Below are 25,778 nucleotides of genomic sequence, written 5' to 3' on the forward strand. Positions count from 1 at the left end.
AGGCAGGCAACTACACACTGGAAGGTTATAGACCATTTAGAGCAGTTTTTCCCCAATCTCATGGCTGGCTGGGGAATTCTGGAAGTTAAACTCCATACATCTTAATAGAATAATAGAGTTGGAAGGGACCTTGGAGGTCTTCTAGTCCAACCCCCTGCTCAGCCAGGAAACCATATACCACTTCAGACACATAGTTGTCCAATCTCTTCTTACAAAACTTCCAGTGTTGGAGCATTCACAACTTCTGGAGGCAAGTTGTTCCACTAATTGTTCTTAAAAGCTCAGATTGAAAAACAGTTTTAGAGCCTTCCCTAAGAAAGTGGGCAGGGAGAGACTGTTAGCACCTCTCCATGATTCACAGAGTTTAATTATACAAGGACAGAATTTTAGAAAGTACCAGTTTATTTTATCAAATCAATGACAGTGAAAGTAAATATACAAGAAATATTCAAGCAACCAAAGGCAGACATGGGATCCATATTTTCCAAGTACCGTTAATCAAAAGTGTTTATATGCTGTATCTCCCTCTTACTCCAAAGAACAATTCCTGAAGCAGACCCAATTTTAAAAAAAGAATGTTACTATTGCTGAAACAGAACCCTTGGCATAGTCTTAACTTTAGCCATATGTTTAGCAATCCCATAATGACATGATAAAAATCATAGCATGAATTTGCTGCCAAGAGCAGAAAAGGGAGAACAGTCCTTATGCAACTATGAATAAACATTGGTACCAAGCCTTGCCCACACCCCTTTTAGCAACATGAGTTTTGCAAAGGGAAGCAGAAGATTATGTCAGGCTTTTAAAAGAATGCAAAATTAGGAAAAGATCAAGATTATGTATGTCAGGATTTATATGACTCAGGCTGTTTCCCTTTAGCTCCTGCTAAGTAGGTTCAAGACAAGATTCACAACTCCTGTTGTACAAGCAATAGTCTAAAAACAAGGGTAGCAAAATCAAAATTGATAGATTGATGCCACCACATTGACTGAAATCCTTAAAAAGGATTTTTGAATTAATGGATGTCTTCCAGGTAAAAATCTTAGATAAAAATATACATCTCACATGTCATTGTTCTGAGCAGCAGTTTTGCATGATCCTTCAATGGAATGCACAGGATGCTATATAAAGTAAGTAGTACAAGCATCTTCACCAAGTATCCTGAAAACCAGCTCAGCTGCTCCAATTTCACACTTCATTCTGATCTAGTACAGAAGAGGCAGGCTATTTAAAATCTTCTATCTGCCCTAGCTTGCTAGAGATGGATCACAAATTCTCCCCAAGACATTTTTCATCAAGTACAATCAGCATCTCTATTCTTAGAGAAGAAATAGCTGTATGCTCATTCAGAACTTCGAAAGCCAAGAGCATCAGCCAAGGTTCTAAAAGGGAACAAAATAGCATTCTAATGTCTTGGTTGTTTTCATGAAAGAACCAAGTTGCTAAGAGAAAGAAATAGTCGTACCATGTGCTTCCAGACCATGTTGTGTGCTATTTCTTAAGCTAGTTGAATTATCTTTGTAAATCAGCCCCACCACCTGCAAAGCAAGAAATTCTAATCAAGTTACCAGCTGACCATGCAAGTGAAGCCAAGAGCAATCTCAGTTTATCTGAGCTACTTTCAGTTGCCATGCATGGCTCTGTGAAGTTGTTGCTCCACCTAAGAATAGACTGCTATTAAAAACAAAACAAAACTCCATAATTCAGAGAAAACAACCCCATCACCCATGCAGAAAAACTGCATAACATCCTTCTGGTATTTTTATAAAAACTGTGCACTTTACTGAAAAAATATAGCTCTATAGTAACGATAATATATTACAAAGCTAAAAAACCCTTCCCCCCCCCCCTCATTACACTTATTTCAAAGAAAACCAATTTTGCACATAAACATTAATTCTAAGCAGAGATTATTGCATCTAGGATATATATATATATATATATAATACACAGAATAAAGCTTAAATAGTTTTCACAATCATTAGGAGTTTCATTATATTAGTGTTTTACATATAAAAAGAAGTTACCCAAAACAGAGCAGCCATCTTGGAAACTATAAATAGTTCTATTAAAAACAAACACATCTTTGCTTTTATTTTGGAAAAAAATACATAAATATCTTCCACTTGTTTAATATCACTTATGATATGAACATAGAAAGCGGAAACATTCTCAGGTTGTGCAATCTTGATCCGAAATGCTACCTTGATAGAAAGATGTCCAGCAACAGGAAGGGAGAAACTACAAGTGAAATATTTATGAATCTATAAAACTTGTATTATTATAAAGCAGTATTTTGATGGATATTTATAGGCAGCTATTGACATTTTTAGTGAAATCACTAAAAGTATCCTATTACAAAATGGAAGACATGATGTTCCTCTAACAATTTGCTTTTGTAGGTGACAGAGTACCTGTCCTCCAAGAAGGAAATCCTTCTTTACATATAATCGCTTCTCAGCAAGACCCAAACTACTAGCAGAGCTACTGAATAATTTTCTCAAGACCCAGGCTAATTTAGGATGCATGTAGTGTAGGAAATTTCATAAATAGCTTTGTTTAGGAAAAAAAAAAGATGACAGTGGTTGGTCACACCTTTTGTGATCCCTAAGCTGGTTATGGGACAATCCTCTTAACACTTTCTATAAAACAAAGTAAGCTGAAGCATTGCAACCAAATGCAAGAGTTTCATATACAACCCACTTCACCCAAATATAAAATTCAACAAATTTCCTCTCTATATTTAAAGCGCACACTACTTTGTATGGGGTTTTCCTTCGCCATCCTAGGATTCTGAATGCTTTATTTATTTTATATCCTCATTAGTGGGAAGGGTTGGAAAGGAGGGTTTTAAAAAAACAAACAAACGTTTGACATTAGATCCAAAAGAGTATTTGTTTCGGAGCATTTTGTCCATGGTCCAAATGCTTTTTCTTTTTCTTTTTACAAAGTCTATTTCTGACTCCCAAGTTGGTACATAAAGCAGAGGCAAGCCTTAGGCGTAGAACTCATTTGTAGGAGCTTTCTTGTAGATGGGCTTCTTGCCAAGGTCATAACTACCCTCATCCTTCTTCTTCATGCGGTAGATTAGGAGCAGGGTCAGGAAGACAGCGAACAAGAGCCCAACTGCTCCACCTGCAATAAGAGCTGAAGTGGAAAGGGATGAAGGAAAGAGAAAAAGAGAAAGGGAAAGTAGAATAAATGCCATGGAAACTTGAAAAGCTCTGCATTGACATTCAGCTTCAGTCTAGTTGTGCAACTTTATCACTGCTGATTTTGGAAACAGCTACTGGGGACCACTTTCTATTCTGCTTTAGTTGACTCAGAATAAATATCATCCACTATAAACTGGAGTTTATACTGAAAGAAAACAAATAAAGGCAGAAAAGCTACCGTAACACTTCTGGCTGAACAATGGATGCCTGGACAATGATCATGGAAAGCTTCTAGTCAGACAGGAAATGAGAAATCCTTTTTTAAAAAATCTAGCTTTAAAAATTAGGTGAACAGCCATTCAGCAAAACATACTAAACGTTGGGGATTGGGGAAAGACAGTGGATTACTGTCTATGCAGTCATTATATTGCCATTCATATTTTCCAGAATTATCCTGGAATGAGGAGGAAATGAGGGATGTGGCTAGATTGTCAGTATTCCAAAACCTCCATCCAGTAGTCAAGAGGGCTGCACTTATCCATGGATGTGATCTGCCTATGTCTTGCATACATAACCTCTACTCCTACCTCTAGAGAACAGTTCATGTATCTGAAATTGATCAACATAAGCTACTATACAGCTACAGTAGCTTTTCTGGAGGTAGTGGAGCAGCAAATCCTGCTGGGACAAGCTTCTAGTTGCACTGAAATTCCATCAATAAACTCACATTTCTGAACCTTGTGAAGTTCATGGATCATCAATAGTGGGGGAAAAAACTTCTGATGACTTTAGTTTTTATTACATTCATGTAATCAAACATGTCTGGTTTAAGCAGCAATGCATATGGAACACCCAATTCCTTAGAAAAGTTCAACTTAAATGTTCTACCCCCTCATACACATTCTCTTTTTTTAAAATAATAGCTATGGAGACTGGGAATTAAACAAATTAAAGTTCAGCATAGCTGAAGAGCTCCAGTCTGGGAAAAAGTAATTTTAAACCAGTAGTCAAACAATTCTGGGGTTTTTTTAGATTAAAACTAGCACTGCAGTATTATAATTTGTTTCTGTATGTGACATTCTTAATCAAAAGCTTTGCTTCAGAAAGCACAGCCTCTTCCTTAGTTATGGAAAGCCACGTTTATCCATCCATCAAAAAGGTGGTTACCTGCAAGTACTTCTGTTCTCTCAAAGATGCTCCCATTGGCTGTGCTGGCCATTGAGACCTTGTTTGACAGGTCTTCTCCTTCAGGAGGTGTTTTTTTGGGAACAATAATCTCATTGTCTATCACAGCTGGTTCAATTTCATCCTTGGTATCTTTTTTGGAATCAGGAATATAGTTGTCCATGGGATCCTAGTAAAGAGAAGAATGTAAACCCTACCTTAATGTACAGTTGAAGGCAATAGTACAATATAAGTGCAGTTTGAGCATTTTCAAAAGCAAGACTTTGATAAAAAAAAACCTCCCTTTATTCTAAGTGTTTCTATTTAGGGCTGACCACATATTTGAAGGCAATACAATGGAGATTGATGCAATAATTGGAGAATAAACAACAGCTCCTTGTTGGAATCAGTTAGGTATGCAACTGGTGTCACACAATACCTGCGGACATTAATAATGCTACTAAGGGTTTCTACTGCGCAGTACGCATCATTTTCTCTCCACATCTTTTTTTTAAAAAAAACTTTAAGAGTGGAAGAGATCGAGAAGTTTGCAGTGGGTAACTAGATAGGAACCACATATTTCCAGAAGGTATGCCTTGCACATCATCTAGACCAAATGCACCAGTGTCAGAATCCGCTAAACAGGTTAAAGTTGGTACCTTTAAGATGTGTGTACTCTAACTCCCAGAAACATGCTGGCTACAGAAATCTGGAAGTTGAAATCCACATATCTTAAAATTGCCAACTTTGAAAAGCACTGCATGAAACCATGGCTATCCAGCTGCAGCACTACAGAAGAGGTTTACTATTGTTCTAGGCAGACTGTTCTATTGCTTAACTCATTTACTATCAGGACATTTTTCCAAATAATCCATTAGGTTTCCGTTCTTTAATTTCCGTTCTTTAATTTCATCCATTCTTTCTTTAATTTCAGTGCATTGTCCTTTGTCCTGCCTTTGTCCTGTTTTAACTTTTAACCAAGTTTTCCCCTCTTGCATGGGAAAGACATGTATATATCTGTAAACTGCTTTTTCTTTTGTACGTGAAACATTCTATTTCCTTTAATTTTACTCAGAGGGTTTGGTTTTCAATCCCTTGTATGATTCAGACCTTGCTTTTTTATGTTCCTTATGAAAAGTGGACCTAATACTCTTAAGTATAATCTACTCAGTCCAGAGTAAAACTGAGTTATTACAACTTCCATGATTTCAATATGCTATTATTAATGCACTGAAGATACACAGTTCTAACACAGCACTTTTCATTTTCAGTATCATTCATGGTGATAGGTAGGAAAGCAAATAACCAGTTGTTTCAGAAATTAAATTTCAAATGGAAATACCTACCATAGAGCTGTTGGTGGCAGAAACCAATTTATCCTCCATATCTGTATAACCTATAGGAAAGGAAATATTTAATCCTTGCTAAAATTAAAATTGTGAAATGCAGTATTTCAAACAATGGTTAGCTTAATCTTGAGTTCTTTTGGTTAGTTTGCACCAGATCATGCACATTCCTCTATCAAATACTTCCTCTCACTAGATCAGAGGTGTCAAAATTGCCGGCCTACCAGTTGCATCATGCAGAGGCTGCAATACGTTGCAATACGTCATGTGACGCAGCGGGTTACAAAGACCTGAATTACAAGTCATTCAGAATGTATTTTGGCTTGGCTTGCAGAGAATCTGCTGGTTTTTTTAAACACCTATTTCTTGAAGGTGGCATGAGTCCTTGACTCATATTAACCACCAGATTTGCCTCAACTTGTAGTGTGCTAGTTTCAGAGTTTGTTTTTCTTGAGAACACAGTGTACATGAGGGCAATGCATTGTTGCAAGTAGTATGTGTTGAGAATTTGGGAAGAACCAAGACCAGATTGTAGATTAGTTGCAAACAGAAGATAAAAACAGAGAAGGGGGAAAAAGGCCTCTTCAGAAAAAAGTGATAATATAATGTAATGTCAAAAGCCATGCCCGCCCCCAAAAAGAGTGTTAAAAAGGTATCAAATTAACCAGAAGATAGCAGGTTTTCTTGAAAGGTTATTTAGAAAATTCAGACAATGTGGGACTCTTCCACTGCTGGGGGGCATGTGGAAACAAGGGTACTGGAAGTATTACAAGTTAAATATGTGAACCAGGTAGGTTAATTTGGATGATCAGAAAATATGAAGCAGCAAGTCCTCCAGTGTTCATCAATTCCACCCAGCTTAAGAACCATTTTGCACAGACACATTCTCAGGTCAAAGCCAAGGAATTCAATACTGGCATCTCAAATTTTTTAAACAAATGGTATTCAGAAAAGTAAACAGCAGTACAATACATCCAAGCTGAAATGTAACTTTAGATTTATGAACTATGGTGTGTGTGTGTGTGTGTGTGTGTGTGTGTGTATGTATACACACAAACACACACAAGCACATACATACATACACAAGAAAAACCAGGAATTAGTTCTGAGCAAGACCTACCTTCTTCATCTCCTGAACCTGAGATCTCATCAACATCATCATAATCAATGGTTAAGTCTGACCTTGCATCCTCATCATCTGGCAAGTCACCAGATGCAAATTCCTCTATGTTCAGTTTTGGATCCATAATCTCAGTTTCTCTCACCTAGAGAGAGAAAGAGAAAAAGAGAGAGAGAGAGAAGAAGAGTCAGAAATGAACAAATGACCAAACTCAGGGTTTGCAACCCAAAAAGAGGTTCAAAATGGTGAATTTAATAGCCTGATTTGACGACTCAGAACATGACCTAATTTCACAAGTATTTTAGAACTGCATATATGCCAAAACAAGTGTAAAATTAATGAACATTGAAGATTCACAGGAAAAAAAAGAAACATCAATTCCAATGCAGAAAATTGCAAGGGAGGTAAGATTAGTAATATAATTAATTGCGGGTGCATATTGTGCAATATTCACGGCTTCTGGAGGCAGGTTGTTCCACTGGTTAATTGTTCTAACTGTCAGGAAGTTTCTTAGTTCTGGGTTGCTTGTCTCCTTGACTAGTTTCCATCCATTGCTTCTTGTCCTGCCTTCAGGTGCTTTGGAGAATAGCTTGGCTCCCTCTTCTTTGTGGCAGCCCCTGAGATATTGAAACACTGCTATCATGTCACCCCTCACCCTTCTCTTCATTAAACTACACATACCCAATTCCAGCAACCATTCCCTATATGTTTTAGCCTCCAGTCCCCTAATCATCTTTGTTGCTCTTCTCTGTACCCTTTCTAGAGTCTCAACATCTTTTTTACATCGTGGTGACCAAAACTGGATGCAGTATTCCAAGTGTGGCCTTACCAAGGCATTGTAAAGTGGTATTAACACTTCATGCCATTCAAACTCCTTAGCTGACAAGGGTGTAAGCTGGGATTGTCAGGTCATCACTTAGAAACAGGATCTAATTTGCTCAAAACCCAGATCCAGTAGGAGACAATATAATAGTATAATTTATTGCCCTTCTTGTCCTTGTGTTACCTTCCCTCCATAGTTAATTTTAAAGATGGAAACAAGATTTTATATAATGGGCAAAATGGAATGACCTTTTTTTTTACAGCATTATCATCAGCTCCCTTTTTCCCAACTTTTATTTTACTTGTATACTCCTAGTGGGTCAAGGGTACTTCTTTTCCCAGTCTGTGAATGCTAATGTCTCAAGCCAACTATATTTAAAGAAAACTGTTTGCTTTTCTGAGGCCTTTACCTATAATAGTAATTGCCTTTAAATGGGACTATTATATTCAAGTCAAAACTGAGATTTGTTTGTACCTCAATCTGAAAACGTGGCTGATGGAGGATCAAAGGGGCTAGCCGCTAGTCTGCAAAAAATATTAACTCAATTGAATTAAGCGATCCATCAAGAACATTACCCTTTATAAAGCAAACTCCTTAACTGCCCTTTGGGGGGGGGGGGAAAGGCTTCAATGCTGGGGCCTAATAACAGATGCAGATATAGTGCTAGCATTGCAACAACAGATAAGCTACTCTACAATACATAAAAGCCAAAGTGACTTTGCCAAGGTTGAGATATCAAACTACACGATTGTATCAGAGCTCATTTGCCTTGTACCTTGAAGGAACCAGAGAGGACCTGTATTACAGAGCTACGAGATAAGCCAGCTTCCTGCTGTATACTATTGAACCTTGGATAGCGAAATGACTGGGACATTGCAATTTAAAATTGCAGGCAACTCCTTTCCAAAACCAATGGATAGTTCTGTTACTTTGATAACTCGTGGCCTTGCTTTTGAAAGCAAGACCTTCATCTGCCTGAAGAGAAGTATCAAAAGAGTCCTTTGTGCTCTCTGAGCTTGCTTGTTTGCTTGCAGATGTTTTTTTTACCCAAACTAGGTAACATCATCAGTGCTAATAATCATCAGTGTCTAGCACTGATGTTACCTAGTTTGGATAATGAAACGTGTGCAAGAAAACAAGCAAGTTCAGAGAGCACCCCTCATGTCAACCCTGAGTTACACATATTCTCCTTTATTAGAATTATCAGAGTTTGCAGTCAGCTATAATTTAATCCACTTATTTAGCAGCATGAATGAGAACCTGTAGTGTACAGAATGGAAAATGAACAACTGAGGACTAGAGTTATCCTTTCAGATTCTCCTACCCACAGACCTAAAGGTTTCAACATCCATTATAATGTCCTTCTGGAATGTTTATGTGTCAAATTACAGCTTTGAGAATTAGATCAAAGTACCTGATACAAGCTCAGTACCACTTACAGAGGGTGCCAAATGTCTTCAGAAATTCCAAAACAACAAGGTATGGCAATATGCCCAGCTGCAAAATCTAGAGGGTCTGTATAAATCTTGCATGATCAGAACTCTGCAAACAGGATATGTTCTGCTAACAAGTTTTGGCTTCTGATGCCAGGGTTATGGAGAACTCTTTGTGCATGTCACTCATGAACTCATACCTTTTGATTCACTTTTGTCCTATTTGCAGAACAGACATAAAGGACACACCTATATGCCAACTCAGACTGCATTCACTATATTGACTAATCAATGCAACTTTCCTTCAACAGTCATGCTGTTGCTAATAAGAGATTTGAAAACACTGAACAAATTTTACTGCAAGAAAAGAGCTGAAAACAGTAGATGGTGTATTAAAAGAGGATAAGCAAGATCCAGAAAGATGCATATATAATCACCTGTGTTCTAAGTAGCTGCTAGAGGAGTTTAATTGAAATAATGTAAATAGATTTTAGTGGTAAAATGGAGCACTTTACATAATCAAAGACTTCATTCAAAATAATGTCTTTCTCAAATTTTAAGATCATATCTATATAGTGTGTGTGTGTGTGTAAGAATAAAACATGCTTTAGTAATACTCTTTCCCATTTATATGTAATACATTGAATAAAAAAATTACTTGCATGCATAATCTTGCAGTAAATGAAATCTTTCATCAACACCTAGGATGATTTTAAAAGTAATTATAATTTCCAGACTCTTTTCAGATTTTGTTATGGGTGTAGTAAGTGCTGAAAATCCACTTTCAAAAAGGTACATTAAAGAAAAAAATAGTTGAACATTTAATAGCCTCTTTACTAAAAGCTCATATTCTGTAATATGAAAGCCCATGTTTGTAAAGGATACATTAAAATACTGCTAGGTATCAATTTGTTTAACATACTGCTGAAAGTCTGTTTAGTATATTTAATTGCAGGTTACCAATCACAGGAACTTCAAACAATGTTAAGTACTTCTGAGTCTAGTTATTCCATCCTGACTGAAGTTGGGCATCTTCACCATCACACCAAGATCTTCCTTGATAAGGCAGCCATATTTTTTTGCTGTTTAGTTTTAACCTGATCCTTTACCATATTGGCTGAATCTGGCCTGTTTGATTAGTTTGTGTTCAATTTAGCACATAGATATGTCCACAAGGATCCATCTGTCCACGTATATGCTTTCAAAAATCTGTAAGTGTGTGTATATCTGCCATCTTTCAGACTTTGATATACCCACTCTGCAAAGAGCAATGGTATATCCATGAAATCACCAAGAGTTGAACTCAACTAAAAAAAAATGACTTCCTTTTTATTGTGCCAAGAAACCCAGACAAAGGGTCAACTAAATAAACCCTGACAAAGAGTCGACTAAATAACCAGATTAAACATGTGAACAAAGTTTTCATTTGAAGCAGACTATCTGATTCACTCAGAAATACAGTGCTGAGGCATAAAGAACATTACACAATATACTTTATATGAGTAATACCAAGTTTATTACAAACTTCCTATGAATAGACAATATACTTTCTCCAAAACAAACCCCATACTCAGAGTTTTAATTACACAATTCTGTGTGCTGAGGAATTTCAAAGCCACAATGGTAGAATGGTCAAAGTACTTGACTGGAAGGAAGAAGACCCAGAAGCCCACTGGGTAAATTTGAGTCACTCATTCATTCTCTCAGCCCGATTTACCTCACAGGTTTGTTACTGAGGTGAAAGTAGGATAGGATAAGATATATGGAGCTCCCAAATAAAAGACAGGATATATATGTAATATTTAAATCGGGCTCAACTAGTCCACCTTTAAAAAAAACATATTCGCTGTCTTTTCTGATAGATATTAGTGTTCCCCCCCCCACATTTCAGCTTGATAAAGGTTGTTTTTATACATTTTATATGAAATATCCAGTAAATATTTAATTGGCAGTATATATGCAATCAGCCAACTTTATCTGGTCCTCTTAATATTCAACTCAAAGGAAAAAAGGGTTGATATGTAACATTGCTATTCTTCTTTAAAAGTCCCAAGTTTCAGATGATATGCTTTGCCTAAACAAAGCCCTCCAGATTTGCCAATTTTGCTTTTTGTAGAAAATAAGCTGGCAATTTTACATAGGATCCATTAGGTTGTCAGTTATCAGTTTTTTCTACACCAGAAGTGTTCACTAAATACATACTATATTGAAAAAAAGCTGGATAAAAACAGAGTTGCTATACATTCCAATTCTTATGAAGAGACACAGGGATGGTGTACTTGACTTGCTGGCTATGACCTGTTTTTTTATATATAAATATAAAGCCTTACTTGGATTCAGAACATGAGGTTAGCATGATATATAGATTCTGGCTTTGGGTTTTTTAAAACTCCATCATGACTTCATCACGATACATGTGCCAGAAAGGTTTTTGACAGAAAAGGAGTTCTTACAGTTCTGACAGTCTCTTCTTCTGCCTGGCTCTTAATCCATTCTCCAGCTGAATCCTTTAGCTACTAGAGTCTGTCATTTCTACATTTAATCCAGTTCCAGTGTATTTTCTGAGCATTAAGCAGCTTTTACCCATATTGAATGCCAAGTGAGATTAGTAAACATCATAGGGAGGAGCAGAGGGGTGGAGAAGCAGATTTTCTAACCTACAAATCGCTGAAAGATTTACTTCTCAGCTACCAGCCACAAATCTGTGCAAGCACACAAGCATGCCTTGAAGCTGCTAGTTAGGAATGGAACTGCAGAAAGATATAAATATTTACAATCCTGATAATTAACTGTACAACTAATATGCTCAATAATGCATAAAAACAGCATTTAATGCAGAGAGTAAAGATACTTTTAATGATGTGGCTCTCAGAAAAGGCAGCAAACCTGGATTAGACAAGTGTTACTTAAAATTTGGAATAAAATTAGAAAACAAAATTACATTAAAGTACTAGTCTGGTTGTCCACCCTTGAAGTGATAGTCTACCCAAATTTGTTTAATTTGGAAAACAGTACTATATATAAGGATATTACGAATGAAATGGGAGAACTGAAATCTAGACAGGAACTAGAACAACAAGGGATAAAATTGGAACGGTGGGCTTACCTACAGATACAAACACAATATGGGAAAGATAAGAAAGAGTGGGGGCTAAATATTCAAGAAACTGCATTGGATAAAATTTTATTGGGGCCAGATGAGAAACAAATAAGGAAATTGTATAGTTTGCTATTGGGGTACAAAATGTTTGAGGAACAAGTTAAAGAACCAATGCTGATATGGGCTAAAAATTTGGGATATGGCAGATTTTGATATCTGGCAAACTCTCTGGGATAGAACTAAAAAGATAACGCTGGCCTCAGCTTATAAAGAAAATTTATATAAAGTGTTTTATCGGTGGAATCTCCCCCCAGCACAATTAGCCAAAATGTACAAGACAATATCCCCTAGCTGCTGGAAGTGTTCCGAAGAATTAGGTACTTATTTTCATGTTTAGTGGTCCTGTAATAAGATGCAAAAGTATTGGCAAAGGATTTGGACATGGCTAGAGGAAATATTAGGACGGAGAGTCGAATGTAGACCAGAATTTTTCCTGCTTGGCATAACAAAAGAGAAACATAGCAAAGAAGAGTTATATTTAATAATACATATCATAACAGCAGCGAGAATGACGTTCGCCCAGAAATGGAAAAACAGTGAAATACCGGAAGAGAGTGAAGTGATAAGTAAAATTTGGGCGTGCGCAGAAATGGACAAGTTAACTTTGGAAATTAAAAATAAAGACCAGTCAGATTACTACAAAATTTGGAATAAGTTTTACTCATGGTGGCATCAGAAAGGAAGGTCACAACAGAAACACACAGGATGCTGATTTCACATATTACTAGAATAAGGTGGTTGATAAGATTGAATATTCTATAACTGTATATAAATGATATGTACATAAAGTGTATATATGTATATAAAATACAAAAGTGATGTAATGACAAGAAGGATTGTCAGACCGTTAACACCTTGTCCAAAGTTTTTAAATAATAAAATTTGTTATAAAATAAAATAAAATTAAAAAAAGAAAAGGCAGCAAACCTAATAGCTTCTTTTTCGTGACTTGAAATGTTTGGGGTCCACTTAAAAATTTTAGTTTATTGTTTTTCAGACTGACTTGGTGCTAATTCAGAACACCAATTTGCAGAGCATTTTGAAGACAATCAAGTTTTAGGGAAATCTTATCTGTAGCTTTAGCAAAAGAAAGTCTATGATTGAAACTTTCAAATCTATCCAAGGATTGTTCAAAGCCAAAGATCAGAATTTTCTACTATAGATGTCGTATTTTCTGTTTTCAATAAGACAAATAATTAAATTTCAGACGGTTCTATTTAATCCTTATTAATGTGTACATTATGGCAAAGAAAGTAAAACAGCCACAGCAATCAAGTCCAAAATTCTGAGCCAAGAAGCTTGGGAAATGAAGTATCAGTGTATCATTAACCATTTGCAGCCTGCAGAAGTATATTTATTTTTTCAGTACCCCAAACAATTTGTATATCTTACAGTATCGGACCAGTTCAAGTGACAATGCATTTTCAGGAATGCTGCCATTTTTGCAAGTTGCCAAGGGGACAGAGGTGAATTAATTTGCTTCTCTCCTGGTGAACTGCCTTGTCCATGATCTTGCCTAATAGTATCCAATGAAGATGCAAAACTCTCTGGTTGGGGTGTGGCACTTATGTATGACAGGTGGGTTTAAAAACAATTCTCAAGTCAATAAAACATTGACTTTTAATGGCACTATGATTCTTGCCAGTCTTGATTTTTCAAACATGCTAGTTCTTGATTCTGTTCTGACTCAGATAGGAGGTGCAGGACGAATGGATCTTATTAAATCTAAAACAACACCCTGCTCCCTCCCAGACACGGTCACACAATCTCACGTGTGTACTCTTTGGTGAACTGTACATAATTCCACTGTTTACTTAGGTGGGCAATAATACAGCTTGGCCATGTTTGCTCAATTTCCCAGGAATGAGCAGACTGGAGAAAAGAAGAAAACTCACACATAGACCACAGGCCCCTTTCACACAATGAGTGGGTAATTGTCTTCCAATTTCTTTTATCATGCTAAGTATCTGATCACTTTATCAAAATTAGGAAGAACTGACACAAGTGTGTCTTTATCAGGGCTATTAAATCATTTTGAATCTAATCTTTAGGTGATGGACCAAGGTTATGCAAGATTGGATTAAAATGGCAGAAAACCCCTGGTTAAGACATGCTTGTATCAGTTCCTTCCTAATTTTCTCACACTCCAGGCAGATACAGATTTGAATGCAGAGGTCCTAGGAGCAAATGTTTCTGTTGTCATGAGGGGGGGAGGGGGAAGAGAGATTACAACCAATTCTTCTTCCTGCAGCTCCCTTGAGCAGGAAATTGAAGATACAGAAAAGGTTAACTGAGGACTAAAACTTAAGACCCAGATGTCTGCTACCATATTTTCATCTCAACAGTTTATAAAGGACTAGAGCAGACATGTCAAACTGCTGGCCCACGGGCCAGATGCATCATACTGAAACTGAGCCCGCTTGTTGCCGGCAGGCAATGGGGGAAAAGTCACGAGATGTCGCACAATGTCACGTGACGTCGCAAGTTTGAGATGCCTGGACTAGAGCAACCTTTCCATCTAATTACTTTCAAAACTAGCAGGATAAAAGTTTAGCTACTAATATTTATTAATTAAACAAATTTATATAATATTTTTTGGGCTTAGAGGTCTCCAAAATACATTGACAAGGTTTAGGGAGCTTTACAGTAGCATTAAGCTCACCAGATTTACCTAACATGACTTAACAGACTGTGTTGTTTGGACAGAACCTTATTGAGAGAATTCTAACGGCAGCCCCGAAGGGCAAACCTGACACTCCCATAGCCTCTCCCCTCATGCAGTTACCACATAACTTCGTGGCAGCCTACATGGTCCGGAGGGTGCCTCAGCCAAAGTAAATCTTGTGTGCTCTGCAGTTCATTAGATTTTCAAATCCCTCATTTACAAAAATGCTGCTTGAGACTTGCTGACCATTTGGAAAATTTGTAATTTTTACATCTGCTCTGACTCCTGAAGTTCCTTCAAAAAACCCCTTTGCTAAGGGATTGGGTAAAGTGGTAAAAGGTTACGTCTTACAACAAGAACATTGAGCAAGAAAACAGAAGTATCACTTCATTCAGTCTTATGACTCTACAGTTCTAAGGAAGTTTAGAGAATCCTTCTGTCAGCAGACTCTGGTGAAGTTACGGTCATGCACCAATTCAACTCTGTAGGTATCAAACAAAGCACCTTGTTATGGAAGACCTTCACCCCATCCCTCCAACTTGTCAGAATACAAACTACATTTTAAAATAAAGTCACTTTTGAATGGGAACTAATCCTATGGGCTCAGAGAGGTAGAATACTTGGATTATGTGTCTTCAAGTCATTTTCAACCACTAATGTTCACACAGGTTTCCTCCATAATCTGACCTTAACTTGGTCTTTCAGGTCTGCCAACACTGCACCCATTGCCACTGTAACTGGATTCATCCATCTTGTTGCTGGTCATTTCTTCTTCCCTTCCACCTTTCCCAGCATTACAGACTTTTCCAGAAAGCACTCACACTCATTCTGAATGTGTGAATTACAAGAACATGGATGTTAACAGAACAGGCAAACTAACAGGAAAGAAAAAGGTAGAATTCTCTATTTAAAATTATCTAAAGATAGTTGTTTAGGTAAATAAAGCAGTGCTCCTGAGAACATCCAGTTAGTGTAAGCAGTCCAAAATCATGCTAAGAGAAAGGAAGAGTTGACATCCGTTTCTCATATCAATAGTATACTTGGATCCAGCCAGATATACATGCAAGGTATCAAAGAAGACACAGAAGAACCAATTCTAAATTGCAGAAAATTATAAATTTAAGCATTACTCTGCTAGAACCGAACAAATGTTCTGCAGTTGGTCCATAGTGGCCAACCAAATGTCATTAAGTCATCAGCATAAAATATTAAACAACTGGTACTCACAAACGTGAAGCCTTGGATCTGCCATTTTGACTATTGTATATACTACCCACTGAGTAGCTTTTGATCTGAGGTTAACATAAATCTTTTCAGCACAAAGATGCATTCTACCTCCATGCTTAGTCTATTTTTTAAGTATGTCTCTGAAATGTTTGCCATATCAGATTAACTTTTTAGTGTTAAGAAAGTTTTGTTTAATTATTTAAGTGTCTGGCACTCTATTTGTTAAATCTGATGTAGTCAGCCTGCATTCAAATATACTATGAAGATAATCTAGACTTGTTTGTACAGCTAAATTCTTGCATGATGTCCACGCTAACTGTTTTAATCTAATCAGGATGCCTAAAGATTAGCATAACTTTCTTAATTTTCAACTAATTCAGATACAGCCTTTGACCTTTATGGTTAATTCAGCTTTGCAAATCCTCCAGTTTTGACTGATATAAGTCTCCCTATCATCATCCCTAGGAAATAAAGTGAAATACATGAATGTATTACATGCAGTAATTCTAATCTAGTTCATTATTTCAAAAGGTTAAAATTCTATTAGCTCTTCAATTATACTTCCCATAATTTCTCAACTATAGTCCCCAGATTTTGACCAGAGTTGTTGGGAACTTCAATAACATCTGGACAGACTGTTCATCCCATTCTATAAAATAAAGATATTTAATTAGGCAAATAGATGCATTAGTAGTAGCAGCAGAAAATAGATTCAGGCCAAGAAAGATAATTATTTTCTTGCTTTGCTCCCATGAACATTTTATATTGAGATTGCCCCAAAAACAGCAGTTATCCAATTTGGAGGAAAGGACCTAGAAAAATTAAGCAGAGTTGGACTTGTTTAACATTTAGACACAGCAACCACTAAGAAATCTCAGGATCCTAGGTTAGATTGAAAAACTGGAAAAAAAAATCCCAGAAGGCGGCAATGGCTAGAAAATTAAAGAACACGTCCATACGTCACCAGGAATCTAGTTCTCAAAGGACATTTTTATGATGCCATTGCCACAAAAATAACTAGTAATTCATTCCGTTAAAAAAAATTAAGTCACTATGGAGTCAAGTTCAACCTCTGGTGTTTACACAGATGTATCCAGTGCAGTGTTCTTGGCAAGATACATGAATAATTTGTCATTTCCTTCTTCCAGGATGCATTTTGCCTTCCTAAGCAATAATCTACAGTGCATTTACACCCAAATATTAACATGGCCCAGCTTACGTTTCTAGATCAGGCAAGGTGGCCAAACAGGACCACATGCATACCTCTCTGAAAATCCTGGAAGTTTTATTTTTACCTAAAGGATTCCAATATTCTTAACAGAAAGATTACTTTTTCTGTCCCCACAAAAAAGCTCCTTCAAATCCCCTGATTAAATATAATTAGATCCTTTTTCTGTAGGGCTGCAGAAATTCTTTTTAATTAAAAAACATCGCAGCATCAAACAGTACATGTAAATTCTATATGTTCTAAATAAATACATACTAATGTCCACAGCATATTTCACTTTTATAAATTTCTGCACACAACCCTTTGTATTTTCCACTATATTCAGAAAAGAGACCCTCATAAATATTTTTGCTGAATTACACTACAAGACTGGATTGGAAAGGCTAACCATTAATTCACAGGTTCTCAGGATACCTGCTTTAGTGAACTTCAGTTCCCCATTTTCTGAGTCCAGAGGTCATTGTGTCAGATAATCAGTGTGCATCATCCACTCACCCAAATTATTTATTTATTTTTGCCTAAAACAAGGTTAAAAACAAAATCTGTTGATTAAATGAAATACATCAGTATTAGCATTTGGCCAGCTGTAGAATGTCGATTAAGGAGCAGCAAACGACCACTTCAGCTAAGGGGTTTTAAGTAACCATTACAATAAATATTTTTTATTTTATTTATTTTATTTTAATCCCATTTATATCCCGCCCTTCTCCGAAGACTCAGGGCGGCTTACAATTTAAGCACAAACCAATGTGCTTAGCAATAGCCTTCATTCTATGTATATGCCTGCTTATTAGGGCTTTCGCCCCCCCCCCAAAGCAGCATTATTACAAAGTCAGCTTATTGCCCCCAACAATCTGGGTCGTCATTTTACCTACCTCGGAAGGATGGAAGGCTGAGTCAACCTTGAGCCTGGTGGGATGCGAACCTGCACTAATTGCAGGCAGCTGGTGTTACTTAAGGAGGCATTAGCCCACTGCTCCACCAAGCCTCCTTATATGTGTTTGCTTCCCAAAATACAAGGAGTTTCCATAAGCGATGTTTATTTAATTATGTCTCATTTACAAACAGCAAGGTGGGGAAGATTGATTGATTGTGAACTCCTTGTAACAAGGACTTAACCTTTTCCTAATGTAACTCCATCCAGTAGAATATATTGCACTACTAATGTAATATGATGCTTTGCCTATAGGAAGTAGAAATGAGGAATGAGGGACAAATAAGAAGTTGACTATATAAGCCTATTCCCAGAATATAAAAATGAGACCAGGAATACCAAACAATGTTGAATGACATCCCAGGAGCCTTTAATTAGATGGGCCTGAGGTTTACAATGTGTGGGCGAGCATTATTGTGAACCATCACCACACCAGAAGTCAGCATGTCCCATGAGGGCATAATACGGTTTGCTATATGTGAAGACATTGTTACATTATATTATAACTCATTACATTGTAACTTATAACTATGATGCAAAGTATACCTGAAAGTAATGTACAAAGTCATGTTTTATTTCACATGACTCTACTGAAGAACACATCTTGAAAAGGTATATATATTACAAAAGCTTAAAACTAGCTTCTGCCAAATATACACTCAGCACATTGCAGTGATATCAGAATACTGTGAATAGATTTCACATAATTGTCCATATCAGAGCTGCATTCCCATAGCCTCTTATCAGACAAGTCAAATAAATTAAATTCAGAGATTACTTGCAAGTAGATATTATAGAACTGCAACACATGTCTACATATAAAAGATATTATATGTTTTTTCTTTTAAAGAAACATTTCTTATTTGCTTCAGAATTGAGTGTATGTATTCAGGGTCATTCCTCCTAAATTTCAGTATAATTACAAAAGGCAGGTCTCAATAAAGCTTTTAAAAAGAAAACTATTAAAACTAAAATAATCAGTTGCTTGAAAATGATCAGAGTCTGCTATCTTCTCTCACCTCCATAGATAGGTTCTGCTGCAAAATGGCAGTGCAACCTCCTGTGTTTCTGCATGAGGAAAAATCGATGTTCCACAGGTTTACCACATAATATTTTCTTTATATCAACAGGAATCCAAAACCTAATATTAAATTCTCATGCTGAGCACTGATGCTTTCAAATCTGATCTTATATACCGTAGTAACTATGGACACATCTTGCTTGGAAGTTATTTGCAGAATCTATCTCTGCTCTGTTGGGAAGTGCTGAGCTTCCTGAGTCCCCTCAGGCCTACATTCTATGGCAGATCATTGCTAGAATCTGTCTGAGGGCTTGTATTACTTCCAAATCCAAACAATTTGCCAAATGGTCAATAACAAATACCGGTACTAGGAAGTCAAACATCTTTGGGGAAAATTCACCTCCACTGTCAACAGCTACAAAGAGGTAGAGAAATGCTGAGTTTTCAGCATGCTTGTGTACATTCTGTATGCATGTCGACCTGATACTAAATCTCCTTTACAAGGTCTTCTCTCCTCACTCCATTGCTGTAGTTGACAAGATTCAGCATTTCCTAACTATGCTTTCCCTGCTCTACAAGATCCAAAAAGTTTCAGATCAGATGGATACAGGATGTATTCTTCATTAAATACTGTTTCTAATACTTTTGCAATATACCTTCCTCCATTCCCTATGTGACATAAACCAAACACTAGGAGGTTGTCTCTAACCCCCAGGAGTTGTTTCCACTTAGTCATCTTCCATCTCAAGTAGCAACCTGTAGACAAAATCAATATGCCACAGTACTACATCATACTCTTTCCACATGTTTAATCTTTCCAGCGTGACGTACTGGGCCCAGAGAGCAAGGCATATTAACTATAGCAAGAATTTTCCTAGGAGGAGATCAGGCAGAACCACTTACACAGTTTTCTATGATGCCATTCCCCCCACTATAAAGTTTTACAGTATCACAGCCGTGCATTTAGACTCAAGAATTTGGAGCATTTCTTTTAGAAGAACAGTGGGTGCTTGACAAGTGGTGAAGTGGTACAGTTTCAAGTGATGGCAGTGAACAGGTGAATAGAAAGTATCTTACTGTTATTGAAGTCTCACAATGTAATAAACCACATCCTAATTCATTTGCTAGTAAATATGAAAACAAGCTAACTCACTTTAGGGTGGCAGGATTGACAATGAAACTGAGCCAAAACAATGCAATATCAATATTCTGAAATGTATTTTATAATGGCCCTAGTTCTGTGCAATTTTTCTATTATACACTCAACCCTAGATTAATGGAAAATCAACAAATACTTTCTTTCTGCTCCTAGACATAAAATCCAGCTAAATTAAGATTACAAAAATCTGGACAATCATATGGCTGCCAAAGGATTCTAGTGGTCTTCCAATTTTGGCAACTAGTAGCTCTGCTCAACTTACATTAAATTACTACCTGGGTCTTGGATGGTCTTCTAGCACCCAGTAAGTTTGTTAGGTCCACTTCTTGCAACCCAAAACATGTATGACCTATAACCCAGTGGCAGTGAAAGGACGCCTGAAAAGATCTAATGCTCCTTCAAACATAATCCAAGTCAAGAGTTCACAAATATAAAGTCATATTGCAGTTCTTTGATTTCGTTTTTATATATTGTTTAAATCCACTTCATTTGCATAATGTGAACTTAGCCATTTGTGCCTTATTCAAACCATGGCCCCAGAACATTATAGCTTTATAGGCATACTGTTTACATGGCACTATGTGTCAGCTTTAATCAGTCCACTATTTTGCTGATTTCGTCATTTGTTGTTTTTATTCAAAAAGTAGGAACATGTCTAGACAACTCGTTTGCTATCATATTTATACGGGAAATCTTATGAAGTCAAAGACTGAAGCCAGTTAAGATATCCGATACAAACTAAACATCCATTTTTCTTAATGTTTTTTTTATTTCAAATTTCTTTCCTCTGTGTTTAAAAGACTTAAGACACTCTCATCTTCTGGAGATATTGATTGATGGCTTTGGATGGTACAGGCCCAACCATATTTTAATTCTGTGGCATGTTCTGTCTCCTGTCCCATATCCCTACATGCTCAAGGGCTAGAAACTATAGAAACATCTCAAGAACCACACAAAATATTTGGCCATTCACTGCTAAATATATACTGGAGATGCTAGTAAAAAGAAGTTAGTCTTCTTCGACTTTGTCAAGCTACAAGGTGCTTCTAACACAGTCTTTGAACAGTCGTTTAGTCTACGGACAGGGAGTTATATCATATTGGCCAAATGAGGGTACATCTGTACTGTGTCTCAGCCTGTCTAAACCACACGTTATAGATTGGAAATAAAATTACATATTTAGGCTAACAATGCTGATTTGATTTTGAGAGACAGAAAACAAAACTGGAAAAGAGTAGAAAGAACAAGCCTGAGGGATCCATGGCAGCAAGACAGGACAAACCGGTTTGTTCATTAATAATGCTGCACTACTTTTCAAAACAATAAGCTCAGCCAGATTCTTGTATTTTTTGAAATTAGATTAACACTGCCTGAACACCAAGATTGGAAAAACTTGGCATGCTGCTTTTATGACACAGAAGCTCAATCTGATTCTCTACAGCAAAGCTTTGTGAATGCCAACTGTCACAGCAGTGTAAAATATGATTCATGCATCACCCTTTCATTATAGTCCTTGGGGGGCCTTCCAGAAAGAGTTAAGAGGAATGTGTGCAAAATAAAGAGTAAAAGGCAGCATTAAACCAGAGACATGTACCATAGGTAAACACTTATCATACAGATTAATCAATCAGAGCTCTATTAAAATGTGCCAAATGAATAGCCCACGAGGAACCTGGAACAGTTTTCAGCAAAAACAGAAGGCTGGGGAGGAAATGACTAAATAGATTTTGCATGGCTATAGTAATTTTAATGTCCAATCATTTAAGACATTCTTTTACAGAAAAGCTATTTATTCAAAGTTACAACAGCACTGAAAAAAAGTGACTTAGGACCGTTTTTCACATTTACCATCTTTGTAGCATCCCCTTGATCATGTGATCAAAATTCAGATGCTTAGCAACTGACCCATACTTATGCCGTTGCTGTGTCCCAAGGTCATGTGATCACCTTTTGCAACCTCTTGACAAGCAAAAATAATGGGGAAGCCAGATTCACTTAACAACCATGTTACTAACTAATCAACTGGGGCAATTCACTTAACAACTGCAGTAAGAGGTAGTCAAACGGCTAAAATTCCCTTAAAAAATTTCTCACTTAACAGAAATTTTGGGCTTAATTGTGGTCATAAATTGAGGACTACCTGTAATCTATAGCAATCCAGATGTTATTGAAGTACCACTCCTAGCAAGCCTCAGCACTGGTTAAACTGCTGAGAATGGCAACTCAGCATCTCCTAAAAGCCTAGAGTCTTTCTGATCCCTCTTTTACAGAATACCAAGTACTGGTAGTTAGAATCTCCAAACTTTTTTACTAGTCCAATAAGGCAATAAAATCAGCCCTCAGATTCATATACCTTTCTGCATGGATCCACTTAAAACAAGTGAGAACCTCCCATGTATTTTATTATTCCATAAAATTAAGGTGAGTTGGTATTTAGGACTTTCTCTGAAAAACTAGATAACTATATTTTACTAAAGCCTGAAGAAAACATCAACACAAGCTTTGACTGAGAAATTGCAGGAATGTTTAAAAGAAAAGTGATTAATTTCAGAAATTGTTATCTTGAAATTCTCTCAGACTCACTTATCCCTTTTGAGTCCAAGACTTTTTGCATTTTTAAGCTAAATGAATGTTGCCTCTGATAATAAGTCCATAAATTACTACTGCTTATAAATAAAGATAAGCTATGCAGATCCATTAGTAAGAAATAAAAGTTTGTGTTCCACTAACTAAATGCAGAATTTTTAGGAACAATCAGGCAAAGGATAACAAGCAGCAAGTACAAGAGGGTTAAAATATTTACGCTTCTGAAGTCTACAGATTACTGCAATCCATACCCAAATCCAGCAAAAACCGAAACCATTTGCATGAGATCACAGAACATCCTACAATTACAGGAAAAGGCTCAAATGACAGAGAAGAAAGCAAGACAAAAACTAAGCTGGCGAAGGAGTAATACAGCTAGATATGAAATAAGATAAAGGGGACAGAACCCTAACTCTCACTCAAGTTGCTAAAAACATAAGCAACATTTCCTAAGTATAAGCTGTTGAGAGGTAATTTAGCCTGAATTATTCCTCTATGCTGCTGTTCAAGCATTCTGATCTTCTCCCAGCATAACCTTATAAAGCAAGTTGCAACTAATCTCCCACCACAGCCTCTGAGGAGACACAAAGCTTTAATGAATTTTATTAGATTTTTATCCCGCCTTTATTACTTTATAGTAACTCAAAGCGCAAACATACTTAATATCACTTCTTCCTATTTTTCCCACATCTCCGTGAGGTGGGTTGGGCTAAGGCAGGGGTAGGCAACCTCGGCTCTTTTATGACTCATGGACTTCAACTCCCAGAATTCCTGAGCCAGCCAAGCCTACCCCTGAGCTTAAGGGAAGGTGACTGCCCCAGTCATCCAGCTGCCTTTCTTGGCTAAGGTGTTACTAGAACTCAATCTCCTGATTTCTAGACCAGCAACTTAACCACTCCACCAAACTGAGATCAGCAACAGGCAGACCAATGTTTGGCAAGGTCAAAGGATGAAGTGTGTTTGCAAGAGGATAAGAGAGTCTGGCGTAAAAATTGAAGAGAGAAGCAAAACAGAGCCTTTCTTTTCTCAAAAAGCAGAAGGTGGTGAATGCACCAGGAGCAAAGCAATCACATTCAGATTTACAGGAAAACCCCAGATCTGTAATGTGTCAGACTACTGGGAATTTCACTTAATGGGCTCTGTGTGACGATGGAGAATTGCAACAGAGCCAGGCTTTGGGTCAGCGGTTACTCATTCCACAGCTATGAGCTGGAGGAAGTGCTAAATAAGGCAACAACACGGCATGCTGTTTGCCAAACTGCGCTGGTACTTGGGAGACTCCGAGAACATTTGGGGCGGGGGGGGGGGGAAAGGGACCAGGAATCCACCAGGCAGTCACCAGATGATGAAACCCATTCCGCTGGTCGTAAAAGGACGGAGGAAGATATTGCCAGCGGGGGCCAAGCTTCTCCCCCTTCCCCAATTGCAGTAAGTTCAAAAGGACCGAGAAGATAGATGCGGGGTTAAGCAAACGCTACGCTGAAAGTAATAAGAAGATCGAGTAAGAATAAACTACTAAACGGAGCCAAAGGGATTGCAGTCTCTCTCTCTCTCTCTCTCTCTCTCTCTCTCCCTCTCCCTCTCCCTCTATCCTAACTTCATGAGATGAGTTTCTCTTCAGAAGAGGGGGGGACGGGGGGGTCCGTCTCTCCGGCGTGGCACCGGGAGTACAAGGCGATCTCCTTTTTCCCATTACTTGACCGGCAAAGCCATCAGGGGGAAGAAGACCGGAATCCCGGTACCCAACTTCGTCCTAACTCCGCCAGCGAGAATGGCTTACGAATCAAGGCCGGGCAATTCCCCCCCCCCCCACGATCCCAAAACCCACCGCCAACCCTTTGCTGCCCCCCCCTCCTCCTCCTCCTCCTCTTCCCCCTCCACGCAAATCCCCACGTCGCCACTCACCGACTCCGCAGCCACGCTGACGGCGAGCAGGAGAGCGGCGCACAGGCCGGCGAGGCGAGCGAGCTGCATGGCGTTCTGCTGGAGACGAAGCGAACAGAGCGAAATCAGCCGCGATGCGTCCGATGTAACCCCCCCGCCGTCGGCGCACGGCTTTCTTATAGGCGGCCCGTGACGGCCCGCCTGGTTGAGGAGGAGCCAAAGAAGGGGCCTCTTTCTGCCAGGACGGACGGCGGGAAGTTTCCCTGCTTTCGCGATTTCTTTCCTACTGCTCGCGCCGCCCCTCTCACTCCCTTTAGGCATGTACCGTAGATCAGTGTTTCCCAACCTTAGGAACTTGAAGATGCGTGGACTTCAACTCCCAGAATTCCCCAGCCAGCTATGCTGGCTGGGGAATTCTGGGAGTTGAAGCCCACGCATCTTCAAGTTCCTAAGGTTGGGAAACGCTGCCGTAGATTGCGTCTTGTTCCCCGGCCCTTCACAACAGCCGGTTTGGGTCGTCCGCCTATTTCAGTCTGAAATGGAGGTCTGGCCGCCAGCGGGCGATACAGGAATGTGTTGCTTCCGCACCGTGAAGTAATGGAAGGATGCTTGGCTGTTGATTTTTACTTGCCCCGCTCTTGGACATATAAGGAGCCATCGATTTACGACCGTAATGGAGCCCAACTTTTCTGTTGTTAAGTGAGACATTGTTAAGTGACTTGGTTTTGCCCTTTCTTGCCACAGTTGTTAAGTGAATCACTGCAATTGTTAAGTTAGTGACACAGTTGTTAGTTGAATCTGGCTTCCCCGTTGACTTTGCTTGTCAGAAGGTTGCAAAAGGCGATCTCATGACTCCAGGACACTGCAATGGCC

The 25,778-nt window shown here is 38.1% G+C and overlaps 1 protein-coding gene across 1 annotated transcript; it reads right to left on the reverse strand.

The window, feature by feature from the left end:
• Positions 1 to 387: 387 nt before the first annotated feature.
• On the reverse strand, positions 388 to 25,135 carry SDC4 (syndecan 4). Its single transcript, XM_081322863.1, has 5 exons — positions 24,927 to 25,135; positions 6,786 to 6,930; positions 5,666 to 5,715; positions 4,323 to 4,509; positions 388 to 3,147 (listed from the first exon to the last, which is right to left on the reverse strand). Exons 1-5 carry the CDS (start codon positions 24,993 to 24,995, stop codon positions 2,996 to 2,998), a joined length of 603 nt encoding a protein of 200 aa, XP_081178989.1. The 5' UTR covers positions 24,996 to 25,135; the 3' UTR covers positions 388 to 2,995.
• Positions 25,136 to 25,778: the final 643 nt, after the last annotated feature.

Source organism: Vipera berus (assembly GCF_964194415.1).
Source record: "Vipera berus genome assembly, chromosome: 3".
Lineage (NCBI taxonomy): Eukaryota > Metazoa > Chordata > Lepidosauria > Squamata > Viperidae > Vipera > Vipera berus.

Excerpts from the sequence above, each read along its gene's own strand:
- SDC4 (XM_081322863.1), bottom strand. The coding sequence starts at position 24,995 with ATGCAGCTCGCTCGCCTCGCCGGCCTGTGCGCCGCTCTCCTGCTCGCC. Across the intron at positions 6,931-24,926 it reads TCAGCGTGGCTGCGGAGTCG|GTGAGAGAAACTGAGATTAT; the intron begins GTGAGTGGCGAC and ends TTCTCTCTCTAG. Across the intron at positions 3,148-4,322 it reads GAGAACAGAAGTACTTGCAG|CTCTTATTGCAGGTGGAGCA; the intron begins GTAACCACCTTT and ends TTTCCACTTCAG.